Genomic DNA, 13,236 nt, shown 5'->3' with positions numbered 1-13,236 from the left:
TATTTAAAATATGTAGAGAGTTTACAGCATTTCGAAAGAGTGAAAAACTATTGCGATCTGCACACAAAATTATCCTCCAAACAGCCTTGAGGGTTGAAAGTTATAAATTTACGTTATTTAAGTTGGAATTCTTAAAATATCAGTATGAAGAGAAAGTGGATAGAGATCCAGTCCAACTTAAGTTCAGGTATAATGTAAATGCCAAGAGAACTGGGTTCTTTTTCACTCAATTCACATTTGGCTCAACTGAAAAAAAAAAATCTGAGTTACTCTTTCTGTTAGCAGGAAAGCTTGGGCAAAACAGGGCTTAGTTTGGAGACAAAGCAAAGACTTCCTAGTTTGTAGTTTTTGCACACCTGTTTCAACCTGAGAGCTGCCATCTCTATGCCCTCTTAAGCCTTTTTGTTCTTTTAAACAGCAACAATAACAGTGGTTTAATGTTTATTGCAATATTTGGCAAATACTTTTTTGCACCACTATTAATTTCTTTTTTTTTTTTTTTTTACTATTTTGTCTAAATAGTTATAAAAAAAAACTAAAAACTAAAATCAAACATTTTAAATGCAACAACATTATAATGTACGGCATGAAAAAAATGTATATTGATTTTAAAATTTGCTAAAGATTACACAAGATAACAGTGTTATTAAATTATCTATTCTTTAATTATTATCTAAGTGTAAAAAATAGAGGAAATTAATGTGCAATTAAATAACAATATTGACCTAAAAATATGACGTCCCTAAAATTGTGCTGCCCTATCAGGAGAACCTGTTTTAGTCTGCCAGAAAAACAATGTTTGGGAGAAAGTTCATCTTTCAGAAGGTCAGTGATTCCAGACACAAGGCTAAATGAACATCGCAGTGGCACAAGAACACAAATATATCTTACAATGACCCAATCAAAGTTCTGAACTCAATCCAAATGAGAATCTGTGCTGCTACTTGAAAATTCCAGAGGACAGGTGTAAACCAAGTAACAACCTGGAGCAAATCTGCCTGGATGAATGTGCAAAAAATCACACCTGAGCAGAGTGCAAAGCCCATTTATCCTTCACCCAAAAGACTTAATGCATTCATTGCTGCACGGGTGCTGCTCATTGTGTGCTATGCAACCGCATTTCAGCTTTTTGTCAATGTTCATAAAAAAGGAAGAAAAAATAAATAAATCATGTTACAAAAATGAAATTGGAGTTTCAGCAAAAATAAAAATACCACAGAGAATCTGAATCGCAGAGGCATCACAGTGAAGAAAGGTTTGTGGTGAACTGATACTTACTATGATGCTGGAGTGTCTTCGTTTAGAGTTTTATTGGGGATACGGGAGGGTGGATCCGGTGGTCGAGTGGGTGGCCGGCAGATGGAACTTTTCTCTGAGAAAGATCGTCCTTTCAGCCCTTGAGCATCTCCTGTTACACACACACACACACACACACACACACACACACACACACACACACACACACAAAAAAACACACCCCTTTTACAACCATTTTAACTGACTGACTCATTGGAGCATGATTTTCCTGTTTTATGTTGTTGTTATGCTAACTGAACTAAATAACTAATTCTGTAGACAAAATATTTGAAAGATTTATAATCAGGGAATCATTTTTGTAAAAATATATTTGTAAGAAATAAAAATACAAGAGTATGTGATGATGTGTAATCAACGAAGTCAATGTATATATATGGTTTTTTTTTTTTTTAAATAAATTAATAGACAGGTTAAAAAAAAACTACTGCCCTTTTGGCCTTCATTCATGTCACACAGGGTGGTGGATAGTTTGATCCTTTGAATTTCTTGTTTACCAGTTGCTCTTTTGAGTTGTGGCTTGCTTCCTTGAAAAGACTGAGCTCGGTTCACTGTCACTCCTGATTCCCCATTGGTCGTCACCACAGCATCCGATCTCTGACCATCCTGTATCCTAACTTCAAGCCTGCCGACATCAGAATCCAAGGGCCGTAGAGCAGGTCTGGGGTTAACAGGCTTCCGGGATGTCGGAGAGGAGAGTGGGATGGATGGAGGAGAGATGGAAGGAGGTGCCAGTTTCGTTCTTTGATGAGGAACCGGACTGGTGAGGCCAGTGTCTCCCTCAGGTTCGCCGTCATTGTGGGTGGCGCCGTTTTGCTCTCGCCCTGCGAAGCATAGAGTCAGTCAATACAGGCAGTTTAGATAAAGCACTACTAAATGTCTGCTGGGTCAGAAGTACGATTGCAAAAGTTTAGCCCTGAACTTTCCCCTGAGAGGAGATTGTATCAGGGGTGTCGTAAAAACTTAAAATTTCCTGTTCTTGTAATTTTGGCTTAAAAAAGGGAGGTTGTGATAGTTCTGATAAATAAAAAGAACAGCTCTAACAGACGCTCTGTCTTCTTGTATTTCCACAATACAAGAAATACAAGCCAACAAGCACTGAACAAGTCAAAATGAAATTAGTCAAAATGAGTCATTTCTTTCCAATAGCTTCAACACAACCAGAACATAATGGAAGCTTTAAACTGAAAGAAAACGTGTCTGAGGAAGCCATGAGCCGCTTTACCCAAACACGCTGATTGTTATCAGCTCAAGCCACATGGTCAAAGTCTATCTCCATCAGACTCGATTGTTATTCTTTAAAAAGCCTGTTTTTTCCCCCTTCCGATCTCTTTATAAAGAAATTACATTTTCTTATGTCTGGAATTAGCATTATTACCTCGGAATGATAAAAGCTAACTTTCATTTCAGATAAACTAAGAGCAGGATTTCAGTTTACTGCTGGCATTTACACCATACTCTACTGTTTCTTTCACACAATAAGGTTTTTATGCAGGGGAAAGTGCTTTTATAGTCTTTGCTTAGTTAACTAAGAAAAATGCGAGTCCAAGTCAAAAAAAGGCATGAATGAGGGCATTTTCACACCTATGGATCATGTGTTTTGTTCCTAAACAGGGACTAAATGTGTTACAATGTTGCATTTTCTTCTTGGTTCACACAGCAACATTTCAAAGCGTACCAAAATGTGTTTATGCAAGTCACGTGCGAGTACAACTGTCCTCTTATTGGTCAGAGTTTTCTCAGCGTCATTCATCAAAATGATAGACAAATGAGCTCCATGAGCTTATTGTGACTTTATTTGTAACTGTCGAGACACATGTAAACACTGCATGAATGTAGCCATCATTCCTGCTGTTAAATTATATAAAATTACATTATATTAAATTAAAATTTATCTAACACATTTCCCGTTATGAATTATGATATCGTTTGGTTCGTTGGGTTGGATTGCTTTCACATCTCAAGCGAACTGATCCAGAGTTAGTTCGAAAGCGTACAGAGACCACCTCTTCAAGGAGGTCTTGGTACGCTTGTTTGGTCCGCTTTTGGTGCACACCCGAGTGCGATTGCTGCATTCACTCCTGCCCAAATGAACCACACCAAGGGGGACAATGAACTTTAGTGCAATTCAACCAAACTAAATGAGGGAAGTGTGAAAGCACCCTGAAACAGAAACTGATTTGCAATCTGGTTTGACTCCAGTTTAGTGTGAACAGATGAAATCAGTCTCATAAGAAAGGTTGTTATGGTTATGTGAGAACCAAGGCCAGGAGTTTAAAACACAGCTGTCTGTGTGTGTGTGTGTGTGTGTGTATGTGTGTGAGCAGCGTCAGTCAAAACAACCAGCTGTGTGCGAGCTAGCCAAACTGGACATGGACACATTTGCATGAAAATGCATTTACAAACACATTCGCATTTTGGCAGGTGTTCCCAAATACACAGTTGGTCCTAATACTCCATAAATGTATCTGTATTCTCAACAAAAACACAGAAACACACACACACACAGGGACAAGTTTAGGGACCATAAAAATCCAAGATTCACTGAAACTCAACAGGTGGCTTGACGCTCACACACACACACACACACACACACACACACACATACAAACACACATATCCCCCACCACCAGCAAAAATAAATAAATAAAAAACTGGAAACGAGCAGTTATGATCTACTCAGATTAACGATTTGATTGAAAAATACAACAGAAGGGGAAAAAATTTATTCCACTGATCTGAACAAGCAAATATCCAGCATGCTTTAATAAGCCAAATTTCATGAATATACAAATGAACCAGAAAGTCATATTAACGGATTAATGCACACATTCGTTTTTGATGAGAGAGAGATAGGAAAAGCTCAAATGTTAATAATAAAAATAGCTTATTAGAGGAAAAAAGGTCCAAAAGCCAATCGAAAACAGATTGAGAGAGACTCATAAACACATGCAGGCATTAGCTCGCATAAACACTGGGTAGCGCTCTAGGACACACACGATGGCATACCAACACTCGTACGCACGCACTCCCGCACACACGCTCACAGACAGACCCAAAGGCGCTGATGCACACGCTTGCTGCAGAAGGGCAGGTAGTTGTTTAGTTTTCATGCTCTAGTGAGTGTACTATTAGCTTGACTGTTGTTAACACTACATAACACAGCTCACAATAAGGGGAGGACAGCGTCAAAGAACGAGCATTTATCAAGGCAGACACACACATACACGCCCTGAGATCCTGCAGATTTAATCATACAATTCACAATGCGCATGGAGGGGCTTCTAAACTGGCACAAGAGTGAGTGAGTGAGTGAGTGAGTGAGTGAGTGAGTGAGCGAGTGTGAGTGTGAGTGTGAGTGTGTGTGTGTGTGACAGAAAGATCTGGGAGGACTGGTTGTATTTTCTTCATTTAGAGAAAATCACTTAAGGAGAAACAGATCTAGCCTGAGGTCCCTTCAGGAACATATGAAACCCGATCAGCTGTTATGTGTGTGCGCGCTCGCTAATAACTTCAATGTTTATGTGTGTGTATTGTATTTAAGCTTGCAGTACAAGAACAGGCTTTGCAAAAAAGGTAAAAGCAAAAAAGGAACATGTTAAAGACTGAAAGCAAAAAAAAGAAAAATATTGAGGCAGACAAAAAAAAAAACCACTATATAGATATAGATCTGAAACACACTAGTATGTCTTATCTGAGACATATAGATCTTTATAAAAAAAAATTAATATCTATTTTTTTAAAAATCCAATCTACAAAAAAAAAGTATTCATCTATGCTAAAGATAAATTCTTAAAAGTAAAGACAAATATAATTCATATTCAAATTAATTCACTGATAAGGCAAAAAAAAGAAGTATTATATAATGATGAGATGATGATGCCGACGATGATGATGATGATGCCTATGATGTTGAAGGCTATTTACGCTCAAAAACTGGAGGCTGAAGGCTGGGGTAGAGACGGGGTGGGCGTTTTGAGATCGTGATTGGCTGCCGTCTTCGTGGCGTCACCCTTGGAGGTGGGATAGGAGGCAGAGTGGTTTCTTCAGGAGGACCTTTAAAGATCTGAGAACATCAGAGACGGCAGTAATTACAAAACAATTCGACATCATTCACATCATTAAACCATGTCACCATCAGCCACCACTAAAAAGGTGACCATATATTTTTCAAATTTTTCTCTTATGAATCACACAGCATTTTTGTTTTGATTTCAAAATATTTTAGAGTGCAAATATAGCAGTTCTCAACAGAAATAGTTCCAATAGTTCAATCAATAGTTTTCTGTCTGAGCATTTTGCATGTATAATAAAAGAGACACAGATTAACTGTCCCCTCATCAGCTGGAAAGGGGCATGTCTGACCTTGCTGTAGTCCTCAATAAGGATCTCCATGACAATGTTTTGGAACTTAATATCCAACATGGCCGCCACTGTCTCCTCCTCGGCTCTCATGAGCGTGGGGCCAAATATTACACCCATATTTGACACAGTCATCAGATTTTCACTGCTCTGGCTGCAGACACTAGAAAAACAACAAAGATAATGTGCTGAGCTTTGGCATAGGATATGTGGACTGTTTCTGTGATAAGTACTGAACTGCTTTTAATAAACCTAATTAATGGTTATAGAGTCTGCTACCTATCAGGGCCAGAGTGAGAACGTTTTGGGAAGTCTTTCCTTATTGGACCAGATTGTTGGTGTTACTAGATCGTACATTTGTTAAACAATGTATTTATTTGTTTTACTTTATATGGTAGTTGTTTTGAATTCTGCAGATTTTAACCTGTTACCAAGCTGGCTGACATTTTTTTTTTTTTTTCCTCAGAATTTAGAATTTAGGGAGCCCCGACATGACATGCAAGAAAAAAATAGTAGGCTAAATCCTGTGCACAATTTACTAATTAGTTCCCTGGATTTACTAAATCGTGAGCACGATTTAATATACATCGTTCCCTCGATTTACTAAAATGTGTGCATGATTTAGTAAATCGTGGGAACGATTTAATTTTTTTTCTTGCATGTCATGTCGGGGCTCCGTAAGAATTCATAGATTGAAGATTTGTCAAAACTGAAAAAAATTAATTGTGATAAATGTAGCTTGGATTGTATGCCATTGTTTTTCAGCACTTTTAGGGCCCTATAATTTCCGCGATCACGGAATCGCGGAATCGATTCATAAAAACGGAATTTACTATATAATGCGGAATGTCACGGAATTTGTCAAATTTTTGATGAATGAATTAAAAGCAGGTCAGTAGTACACTTAAATTAAATCGCGATATAGACTAGTGACTGTGAATATTAAACCGCAAAAAGACTATTTAAACATGAATCCCGCATGCCTGTGTGACTCTGAAATGAATGATGCGGAAGCGCGGTTTCATTTACCTCACACCGCCTCACACACTCGCGCGGGGGCGCACGCACGCTGAAGCACATGCGACGCTCGCATTGTTTTCGTCCTCTGTCGCCTATATGAACGCACAAATTCATCTCCGGAGCTGCTCTGAAAGTCACTTCATCAGCATTTAACCGCTTCGTTTGAGAAAACTACCGTCCTAAACACAGAGAAACTCAAAGCTCTAGGCAAACCGTCAAAATAAAAGTTCGATTTAACTTGACAGAAACATTACTGTTGTACAGTAGAATTTAGATAAACTTATATATTTTTAAACAATAATCTCAGTGTTTCTTCCATGTTTTAATTTTAACAATAAAGCTCTGTTGTGCAGCACATTGTTTGACAAAAAAGTTTAATTTCACGATTAAAAGATAAATTAAAGGCGTTCATTTGACTGCCAGAAAAATTTAAATACACAACAGAACTTCATAAAAATATATTTTTTAATTAATGAATATTGTTGTTTTTAAGAATTCAATTAATTAGACATGCTTTTTGATTATTAAATTGGAATTAAACCATTAAAATGGAATCCAGAAAACAAAATTTGGTAAAAATAAAATTTGAGGGGAAAGAATAAAACGTTTATCATAGGGCCCTAAAAAATGTTTTTTTTTTTTTTTTTTTTTTTAAACTTTTATTAAATTGTTGGTAAATTGGACAAGATTCATTATTTCAATTAATTAGACATGCTTTTTGATTACTAAAATTTAATTTAACCATTAAAATGTAGTCAAAAAATAAATAAAACGAAAAAAAAAAAAAAAAAACGGAATCCAGAAAAATTTAAATGGAAAAAAACGGAATTTGGGAAAAAATAAAATGGATTTTATAGGGCCCTGCACTTTGTGTTTAGGAATTTATAATCACTATGAAGTTTCAGCCTTAGTAAGCATAAAAGACTTCTTTTCAAAAACATTTGAAAAGATCTTACAGACTGATATGTGTCTGTGTACTGTACACAAATAATAATATAATATAAATAATAAGAAACCGACAGGGCAAGTTCAAATCTGAACTACTAAAAGAAAGCATTGAGCCCTGTGTCATCATGTGCTGATCCATGCTTGACAAACAAATATTTGCAGGCTTAATTAACTTGACACATTTTTAATATAATAATGCTTTCATTTATATTAAGTATATAAGCTTGTTTAGTACAAAGTACAAGCTACTGTATGTGAACATGTTCGCTTTACTCAAAATATTCTAGACACACAAACACATACAAAATGAGGCATGGACCTATAGATCAGGTGACAGTGTCAGAACACAAAACTTTCACACACACAACCTGTCACATTAACCACAACAACACTGAAATATATAATTATAAAGGTACACACAAGCAAGCTGGGTAGCGGTTAGAAACATCACAGTCTGTGTGTGTGTGAGCATTAGCAGGTCTGTGTGCATGCATGCCTGCAAGTGTGTCTGTTACCTGACCAGGTGTTTGATTAGCAGTTCCAGCATCTCTCTGTTACGCTCTGGGAGTTTGTAAACAAGAGAGTGAACCGCCCCTAACCGATAGTCCAGATTCTCTGACTCTAAAAAAAAAAAAAAAAAAAAAATTTAAAAAAAAAAAATGGGAAAAGTCTCTCTCACTCACACACACACACACACTGTAGATGGACATGATCCACATATTAACATAATCATTGTGCCACGGTTTGTGTTGAGTCACAACCGCGGATAGAGCTATTCATGCTACATTTCACTGCCACAAATCCCATTACACAGGAAACAAACGAAAAAACTTTGAAGAGTGCAGCGTGAAGGCAGAACAAAGAAGACAGTACATGTCAGTGCACTTCTCTGCCAAAGCTAAGACTAATAGAGCTGTTAAAGCTAATAGAGCCGTTTGATTATTAGCAAGCTAGTGCTTTCTAGAAGTGTTTGTTTATTTTCTCACCGCAGACATCTCACAGCAGTTTGCTAAACATCTTTCAACTTGTCTAAAGATAACTTGTAAAATCCTAAAAGGATCAGTGCAGACACATTTAATGTGAAATGTGGGATAAACACAGCTTTATCTGAAAATACAGCCTGTGGCAAACTGTAACAAAGCATAGAGTGCAAAGCAAACACGTATACTTGTGAACTCTGTACAGCGATTTTAAGAGACAATGTAGCTTCTTTAAAGAGTCGAATGAATCCTCTCAACGTCTATATTAAAAACAAAAGAAATTCTATAACACAACAGAACGGAGTTCACTTGGGCCAAACGAGTAAAGCGTATCAAAGCAAGCCGTAAACCTCTCGACAGGTGTAGCCCTTTCCTCTGACCTGCTGCGTTTGTTTAGTTGTGTGTAATCTGAGTACAAGCCAAGTACGCAGACGAGCTATAATAATCAAAGCTGCTTTAATAGATTCTAATCTTATTATGGGCAGGATTACAAGACAGCACTTTCAACACAATTTGCTCAAAGCCGGACACACACTAACTCATTCAGACAAAATAGAATCGCACACACACGCATGACATTTTATACTGTTTCCTTCATGGTCAAAAGTGACTGGAATTACTATCTTTGTGGGGACATTTGGTCTCCATAATTTAGGATATACCTGAACCACACACAGGTGGATATAAAAAGGACGGTTTTGACTAATTTCGGATTGGATGAGTTACATTCTATAGCGTATTAACATGCTAAATTGCTGGCAACCGTACACATCTACAATTATGCTAATGAACTATATTATTTAGAAGAATATCTTATTCTGAATATTATTTGTAATTGAATGTAACTATTTATTGAACATTGGCGTCTTCTATCACATTGCTATTGCTGTCGTTTTATAAAAGTAATAAGTCACTTGAAGCCATGCAATTTACCTAGATTAAGAGGGTTTTAGACCTAATAATACCCCTCACCATGTAAAATTGCTGTAAAACATGTCTTTAAGTGGCTTTTTATTTTTTTTTAAAAAAGGAAAGACCATGCATAACTAGTACAGTACTGGCAGTGAAGGCGGTGCGATGACATTACAAAAGATGAATCTGTCAACACAAGACCAGTGAAAGAGTTTTTTAATTTAATTTTATTTTAATGATACGTCCATGTAAATGTCAGTCTTGAAAATGCCTGTTACTCTGCCTATCGCATGCTTGACTACAGCAGAGTGAGTGCAGGCACGCCAAGGGGTTTTCTGTAGGACTACAGAAAACTTAAGTCTAAATGCAGAAATAAGGTGCAATTTACCCTAGCTAAATGTATTTGTTATTTTATTCAGTGTGGAACAGAAACAGAATGGTACTCGTTAATACTGCAATAACTTGCTTCGATTCATAATTCATAATTATTTTTAACTGTGCATGTAAGACATTACTGCAAAGTAATATCACTAGTTTACTGTCTATGCGATTCATTTTTTTCCCTTTGATATCTTAGTTTTATTTCATGAAGCTGTTAAGTTATTACCTGAGGTATCCATTTAGTATTGCTACCAAGATACTAGAGACTGGTATTGTACTAAAGTTAACATTTTGATTCAATCCTAGTTTCTCTTTTCTCATATTATACTGGATGACATTTTCGATTTTCGATTAAAATCGCTTTTAGAAAAAAGTAGCACACATATACAGTACCGTTCAAAAGTTTTGGGTCGGTAAGATTTTTAAAAATGTTTTTGAAAGAAGTCTCTTGTGCTCACCAAGGTTTTATTTATTTGATCAAAAACACAGCAATATAGTGAATTGTTATTACAAGGTAAAATAATTATTTTCTATTTTAATAGATTTTAAAATGTAATTTATTCCTGTGATGACAAAGCATCATTACTCCAGTCTTTAGTGTCACATGATCCTTCAGAAATCATTCTAATATGCTGATTTTGTGCTCAAGTACTATTTTTTATTATTATCATCTTATTGATAACAGTTATGCTGCTTAATATTTTAGTGAAAATCCTTTTTCAGGATTATTTGATGAATAGAAAGTTCAAAAGAACAGCATTGAAATAGAAATCTTTTGTAACATCATATAAATGCATTTACTGTCAGTTTTGATGAATTTAATGTATCCTTGCAAAATAAAAAAAAATAAAAAAAATTACCGACCTCCAAACTTTTTAACGATAATTCATTCTTTCACGAGTGTCATTCAAATGTATAAAACATGTTTTATAGGGTTAACAAAGCAACACGGTTGAGAATCACTGAGGTGCTTTTTTGTACAGTGCTGAAAGAGCAAACAGTGCACTTGGACATGTGTTTTTCCCCTCTTTTGGAGCTATGCTTGTGTTGAACTGGACAGATCAACATAACAGATGGAAAATATAAATCACATAAAAGTGTCTATCTGTTTGTAAGGATGGTCATGTGAGTCTGTGTGTCTGGCTGGATGCATTTCTTTCATACTTGCAGCTAAGATCAGTTCTTCATGCAGGCTGTAGGTCATCAGAGGTTCACTCAGACTTCTGGAAAAACAAATGTAAGTGTCCAGTACACAAACAAACATTAAATCAAATGACTAAAAAGTAGTTACTGAACATAATGAAATAATGTGTTTAACTCACCGCAGATAGAATTTCAACGCACTAGTGATGGTTTTAATGTCCATGTCAGTGGAATTGAAATCTACATCAGCAGGACACTTTGGGTCTGCAGAGAGAGGAGGACATATTAAGACAGAGAGAGAGAGAGAGAGAAAGAGAGATAAACGGCCTTGCTCAGATTGTTGCTGTTTTTCAGTATGTGTCAGGGATTTTGTAGCAGTTCAAGGACGCTCTCATGGACGTATATTTATGCTTTGGTTTTCTCAGTGTTAATTTCTTTTTTGCAAGTTCACAAAGCTTACTGCAGCCATTAAACACAGCACAATAAGTTGGACTCAGATTTATGAGTAATTCAATTTATCATCCACATAAAATGTGATAAGCCTCTTGACAAGAAATAAATTTGTATAACTGGTTGTAAATGTTTGTGTATAAATATGGTTTACTGCTTTTCAACAGAAACACAGTGAGTGCATGTACACACACACAGCAGATGTTCTTTTGGCCATTTCCTCACCAAAGAAGGCATTCAGAAGTTTTTGTACTTGAATATTGCTGCCCACAGTCCTGTAGACCCCTTCCTGAGTCAGCCCTACCAGAAAGAAACAGAAGAAAGGAAAAAAAAAACATAAACCATGATTTACTGACTGAGAAAATTGGAGAACATTGCAGAAAGGGGGAGTGTCTTACAGTGGAAAAGTACAGCTCTACCGAAAAACGACAGCAGCAGTGGAACAGGCCCGTTTTAGGTTCGTTAGCAATGCAACTGAAAGTTTACTGATTGTTAACGTACACCATGTTGTGCCTGATGACAAGGCTGTACTTAAACGTCTGGGAAATCTGAGTAACAGCACTCAGAGACTGATGAACACATACATCAACACTTCAAACAGAACCGTTGGTGCTCGCTGCTCCCGCAGTCAACCTTATGGTGTAATCGTGCTTATTAATGAGCATGAACCACCTCTTCACAATTGTACTGCCATACTTTAACAGCCTCTAGCATGGAAACGCCACAGCAAGATTTCAAATGAATTGCCATGTTGGAGAAAAGTTACACTTCTGCTATCAATTTACATCTGTTCACCTTTTTTTTTTTTCTCTTTTACTTAGTATGATATATTATTGATAAAAACCTGCATGATTCAGTGCGTACGTATAGTGGACATGCAGACGTGAACACAAATGGTGTGCTTCTGCCCTCTGCTGGCTGCACTTGAGACATGAATCCAATAAAAAAATAGTGACATTGCGCTTGATCTCTGATTAATTAAAGCATATGGTGGCAATGAAGTGCAAAAACAGGACCGAAAGTCATTTGAGAACAGGTGACAAACTTGTAACATAATTATGAGATCAACCCAGAAACTAAAATAAACAACTGTTATTCTTATTATTCTAATGTGTGAAGGCACCTTTTGTTTCCACAAAGTTGATGCATTTTCTGACGAACTTGAAGCCGAGGTCATTCAGGTCCACTGAGAAAAAAAAAGAAAAAAAGAATTTATATTACATTTAATAAACACGGTTCATCATCCCTGTATGCATTTCTCGGTAGGTTACTGCACACTATTTATGGTGTAATTATACATGTTATTGCACAGGCGTGCAAATATGAGAATCTATTAAGCAGCATTTTCTCCATCTATTTTTAGAGTTTCACGTGTTTTCTCTTTTTAGAATTGATGTATTCTATACTTGACCTAAAATAAAAGCAAAGATTTTGATTTTAAAGATCCCGTTTTTCGTGGTTTTTTTGACGCTTTGATTGTGTTTATAGTGTGCAATATAACATGTGTTCATGTTTCGCGTGTAAAAAAACACAGTATTTTTCACATAATTTACTTATCTGTATACCGCTGTTTCCACTGTCATAAAAACGGGCTGATGACTTCCTTGTTCTACGAAGTCCCTCGTTCAGAAATACGTAACGAGTTCTGATTGTGCCAGCGGTTCCTGTGTTGTGATTCGACAGCAGCTTCTGCTCCATCTTTCAAGAATAATCTTTGTGCGAATCC

General features: G+C 36.5%; 1 protein-coding gene across 1 annotated transcript in view; it reads right to left on the bottom strand.

Moving 5' to 3' along the window:
• The window catches only part of ophn1 (oligophrenin 1), a 41,197-nt gene that overhangs the window by 11,584 nt on the left and 16,377 nt on the right, over positions 1-13,236 (bottom strand). Inside the window, exons 13-21 of the mRNA XM_048187036.1 lie at positions 12,634-12,696; positions 11,736-11,810; positions 11,240-11,324; positions 11,082-11,140; positions 8,160-8,265; positions 5,680-5,839; positions 5,242-5,380; positions 1,812-2,138; positions 1,279-1,408 (exon numbers count right to left, since the gene is read on the bottom strand). Of these exons, the coding sequence (XP_048042993.1) occupies positions 1,279-1,408; positions 1,812-2,138; positions 5,242-5,380; positions 5,680-5,839; positions 8,160-8,265; positions 11,082-11,140; positions 11,240-11,324; positions 11,736-11,810; positions 12,634-12,696 (1,144 nt within the window). The remainder of the gene's footprint in view (positions 1-1,278; positions 1,409-1,811; positions 2,139-5,241; positions 5,381-5,679; positions 5,840-8,159; positions 8,266-11,081; positions 11,141-11,239; positions 11,325-11,735; positions 11,811-12,633; positions 12,697-13,236) is intronic.

The sequence above is a fragment of the Megalobrama amblycephala genome, linkage group LG4 (assembly GCF_018812025.1).
Source record: "Megalobrama amblycephala isolate DHTTF-2021 linkage group LG4, ASM1881202v1, whole genome shotgun sequence".
In the NCBI taxonomy this organism is placed as follows: domain Eukaryota; kingdom Metazoa; phylum Chordata; class Actinopteri; order Cypriniformes; family Xenocyprididae; genus Megalobrama; species Megalobrama amblycephala.
The sequence above is the reverse complement of the archived record's forward strand: the minus strand, read 5'-3'. Positions and strand labels throughout refer to the sequence as shown.